At 55.3% G+C, this 15,813-nt stretch overlaps 1 protein-coding gene across 1 annotated transcript in view; it reads left to right on the top strand.

The window, feature by feature from the left end:
* Positions 1-15,813, top strand: part of TCERG1L (transcription elongation regulator 1 like) — a 183,190-nt gene that overhangs the window by 137,711 nt on the left and 29,666 nt on the right. The window contains exons 9-10 of the mRNA XM_021073719.1: positions 49-203; positions 12,310-12,379. Of these exons, the coding sequence (XP_020929378.1) occupies positions 49-203; positions 12,310-12,379 (225 nt within the window). The remainder of the gene's footprint in view (positions 1-48; positions 204-12,309; positions 12,380-15,813) is intronic.

Here is a 15,813-nt window from a genome sequence, read left to right as displayed (position 1 = left end):
TCCTCCAGGCTCACAGGGAAACTAAGCGCGGTTCCCGTGTCCACACAGGTGCGTGGTCTGGACAGGCGATGACCGGGTCTTCTTCTTCAACCCCACGATGCAGCTGTCCGTCTGGGAGAAGCCCTTGGACCTGCGGCACCGCGGGGACCTCAACAGGATCATTGAAGACCCTCCCCACAAGCGCAAGCTGGAGGCGGCGCCAGGTACGTGCGCACCTGCTCTTCTGAGCTAAGCTCTGCTTCACGAGGAGCGAGCGGGAGGGGAGCACGCCTTCCCTGGTTGTGTTGCCATTGATTTCGAGGGACCCGTGTTGCTCGTTCAGAATTTACTCGTTAAGTTTTTATGACGCTTCTGCAGAAACCTTGACTCTTCCGCGGGGTCAGCTCTGGCTTTCTTTGGGCGTCACGTCTCGTTCCTGACCCAGAGAAGGCCTCTCATCCCTTCGCCGCGCCAGACTTCCTTTCCAGCACAGTCATTGGCCAGCATTTAATTTTTGTTCCAAATGTCGCATGAACGCCGTACGAGACCAGATGTCGCAAATGGGAGCGTGCACCCTTCCACCTCCCGCACGGCTGAGGCGGTTTAGGTGACGTCCACCCGCTCTTCGCTCGGAGGCTGGAGGGGGGCGCGTGATGGAGGCCTGCAGAGGAGGGGCTCGCTGGGCACAGGCCCCGCCCCCAGCCACCGCCCCCTCGGCAGGCCCCGCCCCCAGCCGACCAGCCCCAGCGGGGACCCTGCCCCCCCCAGCAGACCTTGGTTCCTGGAGAGTCAGAGAGCATTTCAAGTTTTCAGAAAGGCTCCTTTTGGATTCGGTCTGCTTCCTTTTTCATGAGCTGCTGTGATGGGAAAGGCCCGCCCCCTGAGCACATGGGTTGAAGCAGTGCCGGCGTCTCTGGAGACAGGAGATCGGGGCTCCCAGGCTGGCCTGCAGAGCTTGGCTGAAGGGCCAGGAGGTGGGCTCTTGACCTTTGGAAGAGCGTCTGTTTGACTTTCTGGGGTGTGTTTTGGGTGTGCAGTGATACGTTTGAGCCCACAGGTGACAGGCATCAGCCCAGTTTTAGCCCCTTCAAGGGCTAAATGGCACTTGCGGAGACAGTGTCCTAAGCTCTCCATGCATGTTTCAGTGTTGCTGAAACTCAGCCTCTGTCTGGTGTTGCTGAATGGAAACTTGGAGACGGAATTTGGGGTGAAGGAGAAAAAGGGAGCTGTTTGTGTTCCTTTGCCAGGCAGAGGGGGCCACAGAAGCTAATGCCCCAAAGACTGTGTCTTCCTTGGAAAGATGAGGAGGTGGTTTTAAGGTCTGGGGCGTGGAGTTCGGACGAGGGCTGTACATGAGCATCAGGGGAGGGGGCGCTGGCGTTGTCTCTCAGAGCTGGTGTGTAGTGGCCCCGGACTGGTTCTCCTCCTTCCCGCATGAAGAGGCTTCCTCAAGTAGCTCTTCCATTTGTTGGGGTTTTAGTTGGGCAGAAAGGCTCAAAGATACTGTTGGGTACATGGATGGAGGAGGAACCGGGACCTGCCCCCAGGCTGCCCTGCTCCTCCCTGGTCTCTGCACCCCCTCCCTTCCCACATGAGCAGCTGCCCTTTGGACTCAGCGGAGGTCATGGAGGCTGAGGCTTTGTCCCTAAAAAGAGCAAAGGAGGACACAGCAAGGCTGGCGTGCCCGGGAGCCCGCAGGGCCCTGCTCGGTCACAAGAGTGCCGGGAGACGTGGGGACGATGGCTCTTGCAAAGCTGGCAGGAGTCTGCTGAGAGTGATTGGCGTGGGTAGCACGTTCCTCTCACTTAGGAGAGCGAGCCCCCCACCCCCCGCCCCTGCAGAGTCACCCCGGGTCTGCCGACGTTGGGAAAAGGAGGCGACGTAGGCGCACGTCGAACCGCATCTGGGAGGTGGGGCTCTGAGATCAGGGATGACAGGAGCGGGCCTTGTGCGTTCGTTTCCTCCTTTGATCAGGGGCATCCACGTTTAAACAGCGTGTTCTGCACGCTGGGTGAGGCCGAGCAAAACTTCTCACCGGAGTTCCCGTCCTGCTCAGCAGTTGCAAAGCTGACGAGCATCCATGGGGACACGAGTTGGATCCTGGCCTCGCTCAGTGGGTCAGGGATCCAGGGTTGCCGTGAGCGGTGGTGTAGGTCACAGATGCGGCTCAGATCTCACGTAGCTGTGGCTGTGGTGTCGACCAGGCAGCTGCAGCTTGGATTCAGCCTCTAGCCCGGGAACCTCCATGTGCCGTGGGTGCGGCCCTAAAAAGAAAAAAACAAAAACAAACCAAAAAAAACCCCGCCTCATAGATACCCATCTCCCAAGGTCCTCAGGTCCGAACATCGTCAGGCAGGCGCAAGAGAGAACAGGCCCCCCTGGGCTGTCCTGAGCCCACAGACCCCCACGGACGCTCAGGGGCCGCCGTGTAGCAGAGGTATTTATTTGCCTGTAGGCGAGCTCTTGCTGCCTTCCTCAGCTTGCATTCTTGGAGATATTTGGGTGCTGTTTCTTCTGTTTTTTTTTTTTTTTTTCTCTTCCAAACCGCGGTAGGCACGAGAAGAAAGGGCGTCATTAACAGTCGGTGCACAGCGGCTGGCCCGTGTCTCTTCTCCGGGCCGAGGGGAGTGGGGCTGAGAGCAGAGTAGGATCCGCAGGAGCCTCGTTGGTCAGCATCCATTTCAAGGCTTGTGAGGACTGTAGGTGCAGGACGACGATCACAGATTAACTTAGAAATGGGAAGCGTTTACTTCCGCAGAAATCGACTCCAAGCCAGCAGCACTGATGCCGAAATTCGGCCTCTGTCTGCCGGTGCCGCATGGAAGCACAGAGACAGAGCTTGGGTAAAGGAGAAAAAGATAGCTCTGTTGCTTTGCCAGGCAAAGGAGGCCACAGCAGGCCGATGCCTTAAAGACTGCCCCCTCTCTGGAAGGGGTTAGGAGATGGGGTTTTTTTTTGTCTTTTTTTGCCATTTCTCGGGTCGCTCCCGCGGCACATGGAGGTTCCCAGGCCAGGGGTCCAATCGGAGCTGTAGCCGCCAGCCTCCACCACAGCCACAGCAACGCAGGATCCGAGCCGCGTCTGCAACCTACACCACAGCTCACAGCAACACCGGATCCTTAACCCGCTGAGCCAGGCCAGGGATCGAACCCGCAACCTCATGGTTCCTAGTGGGATTCGTTAACCACTGCGCCCCGACGGGAATGCCAGGAGACGGTTTTATAGTTCGGGGAGTGGAATCAGGATGAGGGCGTAGATGAGGATCGGGGGAGAGGCGCGTTTGCTTTGTTTCTCGGAGCTGGTGTGTAGCGGCCCCAGGACTGGTTCGGGTGGTCCTCCTTCTTCCCGAGCGAAGATGCTTCCTCAGGCAGTCCTTCCGTTTGGTGGGGTTTTAGTTGTGCAGAAAGGCTCAAGATACTGTTTATGTGTATTCCTCCAGGAGGGACTGGGACCTGCCCCGGGCTGCAGGGTTGTCCCCTGACGGCTCCTCCCTGGTCTCTGCACCCCCCCCCTTCCCACATGAGCAGCTGCCCTTTGGACTCAGGGAAGGTCATGGAGGCTGAGGCCTCGTCCCTAAGAACCAGCAGAGGACATAGCAAGGCTGGCGTGCCCAGGAGCCCGCGGGGCCCTGCTCAGTCACAGCACCCGAGGGACGGAGGGGGCTGCCTGGAAAGCTGACTCGGAGAAGGGGCAGAAGCAGAAGGAGGGAAGCGCGTGATGGGGACAGGCCCCCAGCGCGGCTGAGCCTGGGCCTTCTTAGCATTTCCATTGATTTGTAGCCTGGAGGCTTTTACCGGCTTAGATTTCGGTCCGGGGGCCTCCTCGTATAATTAATTGTAACAAGAACCTGAATGGCCTGGGTCAGCGATCAGGACTGCCCTTCACCTTGCTGCCCTGAGTCTCGTTTTACACCTGGAAAGGCAGAGAACGGAGCCTTAAATCCGACAGACGCAAGCGGAAATGCCGGATTCAATGTAACGTCGAGGCCTGTCTCGTCGGCCGCCAGTGTGGTGGCCCCTCAGCTGCCCAGTCCAGACGGACGCGGGATCATAGACTGTGAGGCGGTTGCAGAAGGAGCTTGAACCTCACTTACTCGTAGAAGCAGAGGAAGAGGTTTCCTTAGGCGGGTATATTTTAACCTGAATCTTAGAGGTACGCAAAGGACGGCAATTCTCAACTTGCTGCTGCAGAAGGGAAGTGACCTGTAAATGCAAAACATCTGATGTCCTAAGAGCCACTCACCTACGCTGTTCTGTTTGCAGCAAAACGATTAGGACCGGAAGGATTTCCGGAGGACTCAGGAGCCGGGACCGCGGAGCGGACGCCCTCTGGCTTGAGCAGGGGGCCTCCCCGGGGGGCAGCCGGCGCGACTCATCACATGGTCTGATCCTCATTATTACAGGGACCAGCTCCAGGGGAGGTTGCTCTTGGTGTGGAATTGTGTTTTTCACATTTTGTTCAACTATGAGTCATCGTAGGCTTGAGTATATGAAAAACCTGTTTGTCCTCTGAGATGGAACAGTTAGGCATATTCCAGTTGGTATTCGTCATTTTTCAAGAGGCAAAAGAAATCAATGCATGTTACAAAGTAGCTGCCACCTCCAGCTGCTGCGAGGTTTAGAGGGGTGTGTGGGTGTGTGGGTGTGGGTGTGGAAGCGCACGCGGGGGTATCCGCCACCGAGTGGGAGCCACAGTGTCAGGCAGCCGCGGGAACAGGATGCGGAACTGCCGGAAGCGCCAGGCCGTTCGTTCATCCTTCGCCAGAGGGGGAAAAGGTCCCTTTTCTTCATTCCGTTTTTGGTGCCGAGGGACTCAGATGAAGCCCTGAAGTCTGTCTTAATTATCCTGCAGTGCGTCCGGGTTTTTATGGCTCCAGCGGATGTGCTGCTGGCTGGGAATAAATGCCCCTCGAACCAAGGGGAAAGGAGAAGTACCAGCCTTCACCCGCATCCGCCGGGCGCCCTCCTGCGCCCCGGCCCTACCGGCTCTTCAGGGAGAGGAGGCCACACTCGCGCTTGTCTCCCCACCAGCCTTCAGCACCTCGCAGAGCGTTGGGGGCTCCGTGCTTCCACTGTGTTTGCCGACAGCACCAAGCAGCGGGTAGAGTTGCCTGAAGAAAAACCGCAAGTGTGGCTGCGTTCCATTGGCGGACTCTGCGGAGGACTCTTCTGGTGGGGAGACAGCCTCTCAGATACTCTGAAGAGCCCTTCCCGAGAGAGAAGCGGGGAGCAGGCTGTATAGGAGTTTTTGCTGAGAGAGAAAAGAAGGCGAACCTCAAAATGTCAAGGCTGAGCACACGAATCAGCTCAAGCTAACGATTTGAGTGCTGTGCTTTGTGTGGAAAGAGGCAGCTCCTGGACACAGTCCTTAGACGTGCACGTTAAGTGTCCGGGCCAGCATCCTGCTTTCCTCCATCGAGTGCCCCCTGCACCTGTGCCGTCAGGCAGCCGCTGCGGCTGGTGGCTTGCTGGCTTCCGCATCCTCTGCTTACGGACATGGCAGGCAGCCGTTTTTGGTCCGCCGTAGGAGTTGCTGGCAGTCGGGCCAGTGCACCTGCTGCTCATGGCGGCCCTGTCCATGGGGGATGCCGTCCCTGCTGCTGGAAGCGTTTGGTGTTGTCCGGTGGGAAGTGCCAGGGGGGGATCAGATGAAACCCCTGTGGGCTCATCCTCTTGGGGGTGGGGGGAGGCGGGGCAGAGCTGGGGAAGGGGTGCTCCCCGAGTCTCTCTCCTGCCTCGTGTCTCCCGAGGGTGCCGCCTCTCCATGGCTGAGAAGGACAGGAGGCCTACGGGTAGCGAGGAATGAGGAGGTGGGATGGGGGGCCCTGGAGGGATAAAGGGGCCCTCGGTTCCTTAATGTCCGCCGGGCCCCAGGAGGTGGGCGCCGGCCCCATTTCCTTCCTGTCGCCACCCTAATGAGGCTTAGACCACCTGCATTGATTACCTTCCAGTCTGGGTGTCAGCAGCCCAGTGATGTCTCACTGGTGCTGCAGCTCCCTTCTGGAAGCTCCAGGAAAGAACTCTCTCCCTGCCTCTTCCAGCTCCGAGAGGCCGCCTCTGTCCTGGGCCGAGGGCTCTGCTCCCCTTCAGACAGCAGCACAGCATCTCCCCGTTTCCCCCTGTCTGGGGTCCCTGTGGCCACACTGGGCCCACCTGCGTGAACCAGACTCACTCCCATCTTGGGGTCACCTGCTCCCTCCTTCATCCTCCTTGTCCTGCAAGCTCATAAGTCACAGGGGCCAGGGGTCAGGGAGTGGACATCTTTAGGGACCATTGTTCTGCAATCCTCTGGCTTTATAACTATTTTAACCAACAAGGAACTAAAGAGAAGAGATGAGTTGCCTTGCCCAGGGTCACGCTTCCATCCGGGGAACCGGGATTTGTACCCGGGGGGGCTGACTCCAGATCCAAGCAGGGGCAGCCTCGCCAGGCGTCTTATTAGCTAGCACAGGAGAAAAATGTGTTTCTGGAAAACATTTTGCTCCCTGTGTCTGACACAAGGATAGTCAGGTGCAAGGGGCCTGGCGCTTCCGCGCTGCTTTGTCCCCGACCCGTAATGGACGTGGCTCAGCTTCTCTTGGCTTCAGTCGCTCTGTCAACACTGGAGTCATTCACATTCAAGACAGATACACACCGACAGCGACATTCATCGCGCCAAGGAGGGCACGAAGCCGTCCCTGTGAGTAAACACAGCTGTGCCCTGTGAAAGGGCCACTTTCCCGAGCTTTGTTTGCCCAGGAACAGCGTGCTCTGACCTGCACATCACAGGGGACAGGTGCCTGGCACTCAGCAAGGTCCGGCACCGCTGGAAAGGCTCCGGCTGCTGGTTCTCCTAAGTCCGAGCATGTGCATCGCTGTTTGTCCACTAGGACTCGGGGACGAGAGAGGCTCTCCTGGTTCAGGGTCCGGCCCCGCCCCCGGCTCTTTGGGAGGAACGACGACCGTCACCTGGGACCTGCGTTCAGTCCACATCCTGAACCCCCCCCCCACGCCCCGGGGCCGGCCTCTGCCCCCTCTCTGCACAGTGGATGGACCAGGCGGCTCTTGTTAAGCCCATCATCAGCATCCTCACCCAGGCTGCGACGGGACCCAGATAAGGCAGGCAGTGGAGACGGGTCCAGCCCTCCAGGGGATCCTCTGTTGACAGACGTTACCAGGCAGCCTCGGTGGGGAGGCATCGCGGGCCTGCAGACACCACGGGTCTCGAGGACGCTCTCATGGCTCGTCCCTCAGCAGGGCTGGGGCTCAGCCCGGTTCCCCGATGCGCCCAGACGTGGCGCTGAGAAGGAGCTGTGTTCTCTCCCGGTGCCTTCACTTCCCAGGGCTGTCGAACAGGAGAGACGGGAGCAGCATGTTTCAAGGCGGTTTCCCCAGGAACCCAGGGCATCAAACTGCCCTCCCCCCGGCCCAGGAGGGGCAGCCGCTGTGCCCGCAGACCTGTGAGGACCCCCCAGGCGGGCATGGTCTCAGGAGCTGGCAGAGGTCTCGGCTCAGGACGCCCCACACTGGAGGCTGAGGACTCCAGAGGCCGGGTGGGAGCACCGCATCGCCGTGTCTGCAGGCACCCAGGTGGAAGGGCTGACCTTGCCCCGAGGGGCCATCCCACTGATGCCAAAGCCCCGTCTTGGGCCAGCCCCCAGGTGTGGGGCGTGAGAGTCTCCAGGTTGGAGAAACTCTGGGGTCCAGTTCTGCCGAGTCTCTCGCCCGTGTCGTGACTATCAAAGCCGTTTAACCTGCTGACGGTCTTTTCAGCCAGATGCTTGCAGACTCCCCAGAACTTCCCCAAGGTCTCAGGTCCTGGGGTTCGCTCAAACCCCCAGGAAGGCTGTATTGCTCCCCCGGACGTGGGGCAGAGATGTCACCGTGGGCCTGTTGAGTCCAGAAGCTCGGGAGCAGAGCCTGCTCAGGCAGTGACCGTGGCTGCTGCCTTTGTCCGGTTCCCAGGCCGGAGCACCGTTGTCCCTGGATCCCAGGAGCAACCGAAGTGCTGGTTGGGTGGTCTCAAGTCACATCCCTCCCCCGCACACCAGGCTTCTCCTCCGATGCAGACGGGCTTCTGCAGGTCTCAGGCGGGGCTAACCCGGGACTGTGCCGATGGGACCCAGCTTCACAGGCTCCGAAAGCATGACATTTGTCTCCCTGCCCCAACCTCACCGTGCGCTCAGCGGCTTTCTTTAAAAATGCAAAAGCCTCCCCTTGCTGGTTAAATGCATAGGAGAATAGATGTCGAAAACAGGTGGATGTTTGTGTCTTTCTTTAATAGAGCAGCTGAGGCTTCGACACGCTGTCCTCCCTGTTCCTCTCCATCCTGGGTTTCTCTCCAGCTCTCCGTGTTTTGAGCTGCCCTCTCTCGACGCCACCCCCACCCCGGGCTGGATGCCCATCGGCTCCCCCAGCTCCATCCAGCTGGTGGCCCTCTGGGCATCTGTTTGTTCATGCGAGCACGTGATGCTGCTACACGAGTCTTCTTCCTCGGAGCGTTTTACAAGTATTTCTGTTGTACCACTTGGTGGTATTGGAACTGCCAGCTCAGGAGGCACATGCATTTCACATCTGGACAGTCCTTGCTAAGTCTTCCTCCGAAAAGACGGACCTTGCCACTGAGTTGTTGGCCGTTAGTTTGTCGTGTATTCCTGTGAAGTGCGTGTTTGTCTTTCTTACTGAATATTACCTGGAATCTTATAAATCAAGGAGATCAGTATTAGAGCTATGGCATGAGTTCTGTATGTTTCTTTTGATTTTTCCCATAAGACAAATTGATCTTGAAATGTTTTTCTTATTGTGGGAAGACACGTAACATGAAGTTTGCCTTTTTAACCATTTTTAGGCGCACAGTTTAGTGGCAGTTAATACCTTTGCGATGTTGTATGACCCTCGCCAACACTTCCATCCTTTTCCTCACCCCAGACGGAAACTCCCTGACTGTTTATCGATAACCCCCCGTGCCGCTGGTGGTCCTTCCCAGCCCCTGGTGACCCCTCCTGCTCCGCACCCCTGAAGGTTTGTTCTCTACGCCTCACCTAAGTGGAACCAGGCAGTGTGTGTCCATTAGCGACTGGCTTATCTCACCTAGCGTGTGCTCGCCGGGGCTCCCTGTCACAGCAGCTGTCAGCGCGTCTTGGCTCTGCAGAGCTGAGTGGTGTCCCACACTGTGTTCACTGGGTCACCCCCGAACACTGGGGCTCTTTCCCCCTTCTGGGTACTGTGAGCGATGCTGGTGGGAACGTGGGCACACACGCATCTGTTTGAATCCTGTGTGCAGTTTTTTGGGTAGATGCCCAGCGTCGCGTTCCTGCTCAGACACTCACCTGCGTTGACTGACCTCTTTGAGGAGCGGCCACAGCTTTTCCTGCAGCAGCTGCCGGACTTGACATTCCTTCCAGCGACACTCAGGGGCCCCACGTTCGTGCCAACACGGGCGGGTTTCCTCTTAACAAGTGCTCTTCTCCTGTTTCCCTCGGAGTGTGTGGGGCGGTACCTCGTTGCGGTTTTGATTCGCGTTTCCCTGTTGACTGCCTGTTGAGCATCTTTCGTGTGCTTCTCGGCCCTGCGTGTCTGCCGTGGAGACAGGTCCAGTTAGGTCTTTGCCCTCCGTAGGTGGGTTCTTTCATCTTAGCCGCTGTTGAGTCGTAGGAGTTTGTTTAAATGTATTATGAACACTAATCTCTTTTCAGATATTTAACTTGCGAATGTGTTTCCCACTTTCGGGGTTGCTTTTTCACTCTGTTGATCATGTCCTCTTTATGCACATTTTTTTTTGAAATTTTTATTAAGTTCAGTTTGTCTATTTTTTTCTCTTATTGCCTGTGTTTTGGTATCGTATGTAAGAGGCCATTTTCAAACCTAGGGTCGTGACCGCTTCCCCCTTCATTTTTGTCTAAGACTTGTATGGTTTTAGCGAAGTGTAGTTTTTTCACCCATTTTGAGTTAATTTTGTATTTGGACTTGCTGTCAAGGGCCACTTTTCTTGCGAATGGGCCATATTTCTTCTTTCTTGGTGTGCTTTGCTGTTTCCGTGCTGCCATCTGGGCTTTCTGAGTGTGACCGCGTGACAGCCCTGGAATTGTGTTTGCGGCTCCCCAGGGAATTCTGATTTCTGCTCCTCCAGTGGGGCTGTCCATTTGTGACTTCGCCAAACTATTTTTTCTTTTTTTACGTGTGTGCTCCTCGCCAGTTTCAGCCCCCAGACTGGTTTACGTCCCGTTATCTCTGCGGGCAGTGAAGGACGGGCTCCCCCCCCCTCCCCCGCAGGCGGCACTGTCCTAGACTTTGTCCAGGTCTGAGGAGGTGCCAGTGTCTGGAACCCTTAACCCGTCTCTTTCCGGCTCGGCAGCTGTGTTGGTGGGGGACGGACGGCCCGGGACCCCCATTCCGCTCTTTTTCCTGATGTTCCCTCTGGGCTCGTCTGTTCAAAGGCAGTCAAATCGATGGTTTCCTTTATGGCCTCTGGATCTTGTGACTCGATCAGAAAAGCTTCACCCATGATAAAATTGTTTGAGACAAACAAAAACACTCAAAAAAAAAAAAAAACCCAACCTCTTTGTAATTTAGAAAACCATCTTTAAACGCTTCCTGTCCCACCTTTGGCCTCCCCGTGTGTCCTCTGCGGGGCGCGGGGGTCCGGGGCGTCCCCGCCTCGTGTCGTGTCCTGTCTCCATGGCTGCTCCTCACTCTCCATCGTATCCGCCTGAAGGCCGAGCAGACAACACGACCCCCTCCTTCACCCCCCAGCGAGAGCCAGCGGGGACAGGGGGCCCCAGGTGGAGGGGTGCTGGTGGGCGTGGAGGCTGAGACGGGGAGGGGGGCCCGGGGTGAAGGCGCTGAGATGGGGCGCCCATGGGACCGTGGGAGGGCCGGGCAGGAGCGGTGGTATCCATGTGCCTTTGGGGTCACAGCAGAGGGGGGTACTGGGGGAGCCGCGGGTGGGCGTGGGGGGGGCATGGGAGTGAAGGGGTGAGCTGCCCCCTCCCCACGTCCGTTCAGTTGTCTCACAGGGCTCTCTCTAGACCACTGGTCCTGCAGCGGGACAGGGAGGGGGACATTTGGCGACTTCTGGAGACACGGATGGTCGTCAGGCCTGGAAGGACTCTGGGCACCTGCTGGGGAGAGACCAGGGCTGCTGCTCAGCCTCCTAAGCTCGGGGCGGCCCGTCAGGCCGCCCCACGAGTCACCAGCGCTGGGGTGAGGAGCCCGGAAGGCCCCTGGGCTCCGGGCGTCTGCTGGGGGGTCTCGCTGGCCCCACGAGGGCGTGGTGGGGTGAGCTGTGGTGTGGGTGCTGCTGGGTGGTGCACAGGACCTGCCCTCGGTGGGAGGGGGCCGTCAGGACCAAGACCCAGGCCGGGCTGGGGGAGCCGGACCCGCTCATCTTGCTAACAGCCCCCGCCCCGTGCCCTGAGCGCCCGCTGTGAACACACGGGCCAGGGCTGGGGCTCAGGGCTGGCGACCGAGGCACAGCTGGCACTGCAGACCGCGCCTGTGGAGAACAGTCAGATTTTATCAAAAGAAAGGCTGGGAGGCCTTTGCAGTTGTGGGAATTGATGTGTGTTCCCGTAAACCTCGCATTCATCACGAGTTCATTGCAGAGCCCCTCAGGAAGGACGGGGGTTCAAGCCGTCCTGGGGACGGGGGGTTGTGCTGCAATGCCCAGCCCCCGCACCTGTGCCCACATGGGCACATGGTTATGAGAGAGTGGTTTCCTGGGTGACAGACACGGAATGAAAAACAGGCCAGAAGGCAGTTGGGATGCCAGGGAGCGTGTGGACATCATTCCGCCTGTCAGGACCAAAATAATAATGCTCTAGAACCATCTCTCTGCTCGTTTTTCCTCTTCCCTTTTGGAGACAAATATGAAACACGGGAGCACCTTTTTACTTTTTCATTCCAAAAGCTCATCAAACATTTACAGGGCCAACCTCTTCAGGATGTAAGTAGGGGACCTGACTTCACAATCAATTTGGCTTTCAGAAAGGAGACGCAGAGACAGCAGCGCGTGCCTGCCGCCTGCCCGAGCCAGCGGGTTCAGGGCAGCGGGAAGACGGTGGGGAGGGCACTGGTCCCGGCCTGGTCCTGCTCGAGGGGCTGGGTCCACTGGACACCCCCCCCCCCAGCCTCTCCAGGGCCGAGGTAGAGGCGGCTCCTCTGCACAGAAGCACGGCCAGCTGCTCCTCTGCTGGGGGCGGTGGGGGGGGGCACCACCTGGGCGTAGGATTCGAGGTGGGTCTTAAGGAAACCGGCTTTCTTAGCTCGCAGCCAAGTCTGCTTGGAAGCAGGGCTTCCCGAGGGTTGGGTGCGGCCCGAGCTCGTGCTAACCGCGAGCACGCTTCTCTTTCAGGCGACCCCAGCGATGGATCGAGCTCTGATGACGGCAGGGAAGCCCCCGACGTGAAAACCAAGAGGAATCGGTAGGTGGCCCCGTGCCTTCCTGTGGGGCCGTCCTGGGGGATGAGCAGGGGGAGGAAGGACAAGCGGCTCATTTTGACCCAAGTCCTCGCAGAGGCCGCGGTCCCGGTTCCCTCTCAGTGGCTGTTCTGGGGACCTCGTGTCCCTTCTCCCACCTCCCCGGGCCACTCCCAGCCCAGGCTCTGCTTCCGGCCCGAGGAGGGTGGGGGCATGGAGGGCCCAGGGGGTCTTCGTGCTGGGGACGGTGGGTTGGGGCCCACCTCTGTGTTTTGCTGGCTTTGGGACTTTGGGCCAGGTGATCCCACCCCATTGCTGATTCTCCCCGCAGCGTGCGGGATGCGTGAGTGAGAAGAGGCTGTGTGACTTTCTGCCTGCATCACAGTCTGCTTGTGGGGACTGGGTCGTGGTCACGGTGCAGGAGGGGGACCGTCCTTCCTTTCGAGCCGCAGGAATGATCCTTCCCCTGGAGCCTGTGGGAAGGCCCAGTCTGGGTCCCTGTCCTGAGTTCCACCAGAGGGGTAAAATCGCGTCACAGTTCCTGAAACGGGAGAGGAAGGGCCACAGGGAAGGGTGAGGGCACGTCTAAAGGGACCCGAGAGGCACTTCCTGAGCCGTCTCGGTGCCCGTGTCCTGGCAGGGCCGCCCTCCTCTCCGCCCAGCGCTGCCCCTGGTCCCTGGCCGGGCTCGCATGTCCCACCCCCCATCATGGGACACCCAGCCCTGCAGCGGGAGCCCCAGAACAGCTGTCAGGTTGCTTCTGCACCGGGTACCTTGTCTTGACAGGTGTGCCTCAGAAGGAGGAGACTTGCAGGGGCCGTTGTGTGCGGTCCCAGGAAGATGCGGTGCTGACACACACTTTTTTTTTTTTAGTTTATTATTTTCCCACTGTACAGCAATGGGATCAAGTTATTCTTACATGTATACATTCCCCCCCCCCTTTGTTCTGTTGCAACATATCTAGACAAAGTTCTCAATGCTACTCAGCAGGATCTCCTTGCAAATCTATTCTAACTTGTGTCTGATAAGCCCAAGCTCCCAATCCCTCCCACTCCCTCCCTTTCCCATCAGGAAACCACAAGTTTTTCTCCAAGTCCATGATTTTCTTTTCTGAGGAGATGTTCATTTGTGCTGGATATTAGACTCCAGTTATAAGTGATATCATATGGTATTTGTCTTTATCTTTCTGGCTCATTTCACTCAGTATGAGATTCTCTAGTTCCATCCATGTTGCTGCAAATGGCATTATGTCATTCTTTTTTATGGCTGAGTAGTATTCCATTGTGTCTATATACCACATTTTCCAAATCCAGTCATCTGTTGATGGACATTTGGGTTGTTTCCATGTCCTGGCTATTTCGAATAGTGCTGCAATGAGCATGCTTGTGCATGTGTCTCTTTTAAGTAGAGTTTTGTCCGGATAGATGCCCAAGAGTGGGATTGTGGGGTCATATGGAAGTTCTATGTACAGATTTCTAAGGTATCTCCAAACTGTTCTCCATAGTGGTTGTACCAGTTTACATTCCCACCAACAGTGCAGGAGGGTTCCCTTTTCTCCACAGCCCCTCCAGCACTTGTTATTTGTGGACTTACTAATGATGGCCATACTGACTGGTGTAAGGTGGTATCTCGTGGTAGTTTTGATTTGCATTTCTCTAAGAATCAGGGATGTTGAGCATTTTTTCATGTGTTTGTTGGCCATCTGTATATCTTCCTTGGAGAAATGTCTATTCAGGTCTTTTGCCCATTTTTCAATTGGGTTGTTGACTTTTTTGCTGTTGAGGTGTATAAGTTGCTTATATATTCTAGAGATTAAGCCCTTGTCCGTTGCATCATTTGAAACTATTTTCTCTCATTCTGTAAGTTGTCTTTTTTTTGTTTTTGGTTTCTTTTGCTGTGCAAAAGCTTTTCAGTTTGATTAGGTCCCATGGGTTTATTTTTGCTCTTATTTCTGTTGCCTTGGGAGACTGACCTGAGAAAATATTGATGTCAGAGAGTGTTTTGCCTATGTTCTCTTGTTCTCTTCTAGGCGTTTGATGGTGTTCTGTCTTCTGTGGAAGTCTTTCAGCCACTTTGAGTTTATTTTTGTGCATGGTGTGAGGGTGTGTTCTAATTTCATTGCTTTGCATGCAGCTGTCCAGGTTTCCCAGCAATGCTTGCTGAATAGACTTTCTCATATTATGCTCTCGCCTCTGTCAAAGATTAATTGACCATAGGTGTCAGGGTTTATTTCTAGGTTCTCTATTCTGTTCCATTGGTCCGTATGTCTGTTTTGATACCAGTACCACACTGTTTTGATGACTGTGACTTTTTAATATTCAGACTTATGCCCCCTGCTTGGTTTTTGTTTCTCAGTATTGCTTTGGCAATTGTGGGCCTTTTGTGGTTCCATATAAATTTTTGGATTGTTTGTTCTAGTTCTATGAAAAATGTCCTGGGTAATTTTATAGGGATTGCCCTGAATCTGTAGATTGCTTTGGGTAGTATGGCCATTCTTACAATATTGATTTTTCCAATCCATGAACATGGGATATCTTTCCATTTCTTTACATCTTCTTTAATTTCTTTGATTAATGTTTTATAGTTCTCGGCATATAAGTCCTTTACCTCCTTGGTCAGGTGTATTCCCAGGTATTTGATTTTTTAAGGTGCAATTTTAAAAGGTATCGTATTTTTGTATTCCTTTTCTAATATTTCATTGTTAGCATACAGAAATGTGAGTGATTTATGAATGTTAATCTTATATCCTGCTACTTTGCTGAATTTATTAATCAGTTCAGGTAGTTTTGGGGTTGAGTCCTTAGGGTTTTCTGTGTATAGTATCATGTCATCTGCATACAGTGACAGTTTTATCTCTTCTCTTCCTGTTTGGATGCCTTTTATTTCTTCTGTTTGTCTGATTGCTGTGGCTAGGACTTCCAAAACTATGTTGAAGAGCAGTGGTGAGAGTGGGCATCCCTGTCTTGTTCCAGATTTGAGTAAGAAGGCTTTCAGTTTTTCTCCATTGAGCGTTATATTGGCTGTGGGTTTGTCATAAATGGCTTTGATTATGTTCAGGAATGTTCCCTCTATACCCACTTTGGTGAGAGTTTTGATCATGAATGGATGTTGGACTTTGTCAGATGCTTTTTCTGCGTCTATTGAGATGATCATATGATTTCTGACTTTTTTTTTTTTGTTAATGTGGTGTCTGACGTTGATTGATTTGCGTATGTTGAACCATCCTTGTGAACCTGGGATGAACCCTACCTGGTCATGGTGTATAATTTTTTGATATGTTGTTGGATTTGGTTGGCTAAGATTTTGTTGAGAATTTTTGCATCTATGTTCATCAAAGATATTGGCCGATAGTTTTCTTTTTTGGTGGTATCTCTGTCTGGTTTTGGCATTAGGGCGATGGTAGCATCATAGAATGTCTTTGGGAGTCTTCCTTCTTCTT

The sequence above is a fragment of the Sus scrofa genome, chromosome 14 (assembly GCF_000003025.6).
Source record: "Sus scrofa isolate TJ Tabasco breed Duroc chromosome 14, Sscrofa11.1, whole genome shotgun sequence".
In the NCBI taxonomy this organism is placed as follows: Eukaryota; Metazoa; Chordata; class Mammalia; order Artiodactyla; family Suidae; genus Sus; species Sus scrofa.
Note: the sequence above shows the minus strand (reverse complement) of the source record. Positions and strands in the feature narration are given on the sequence as shown.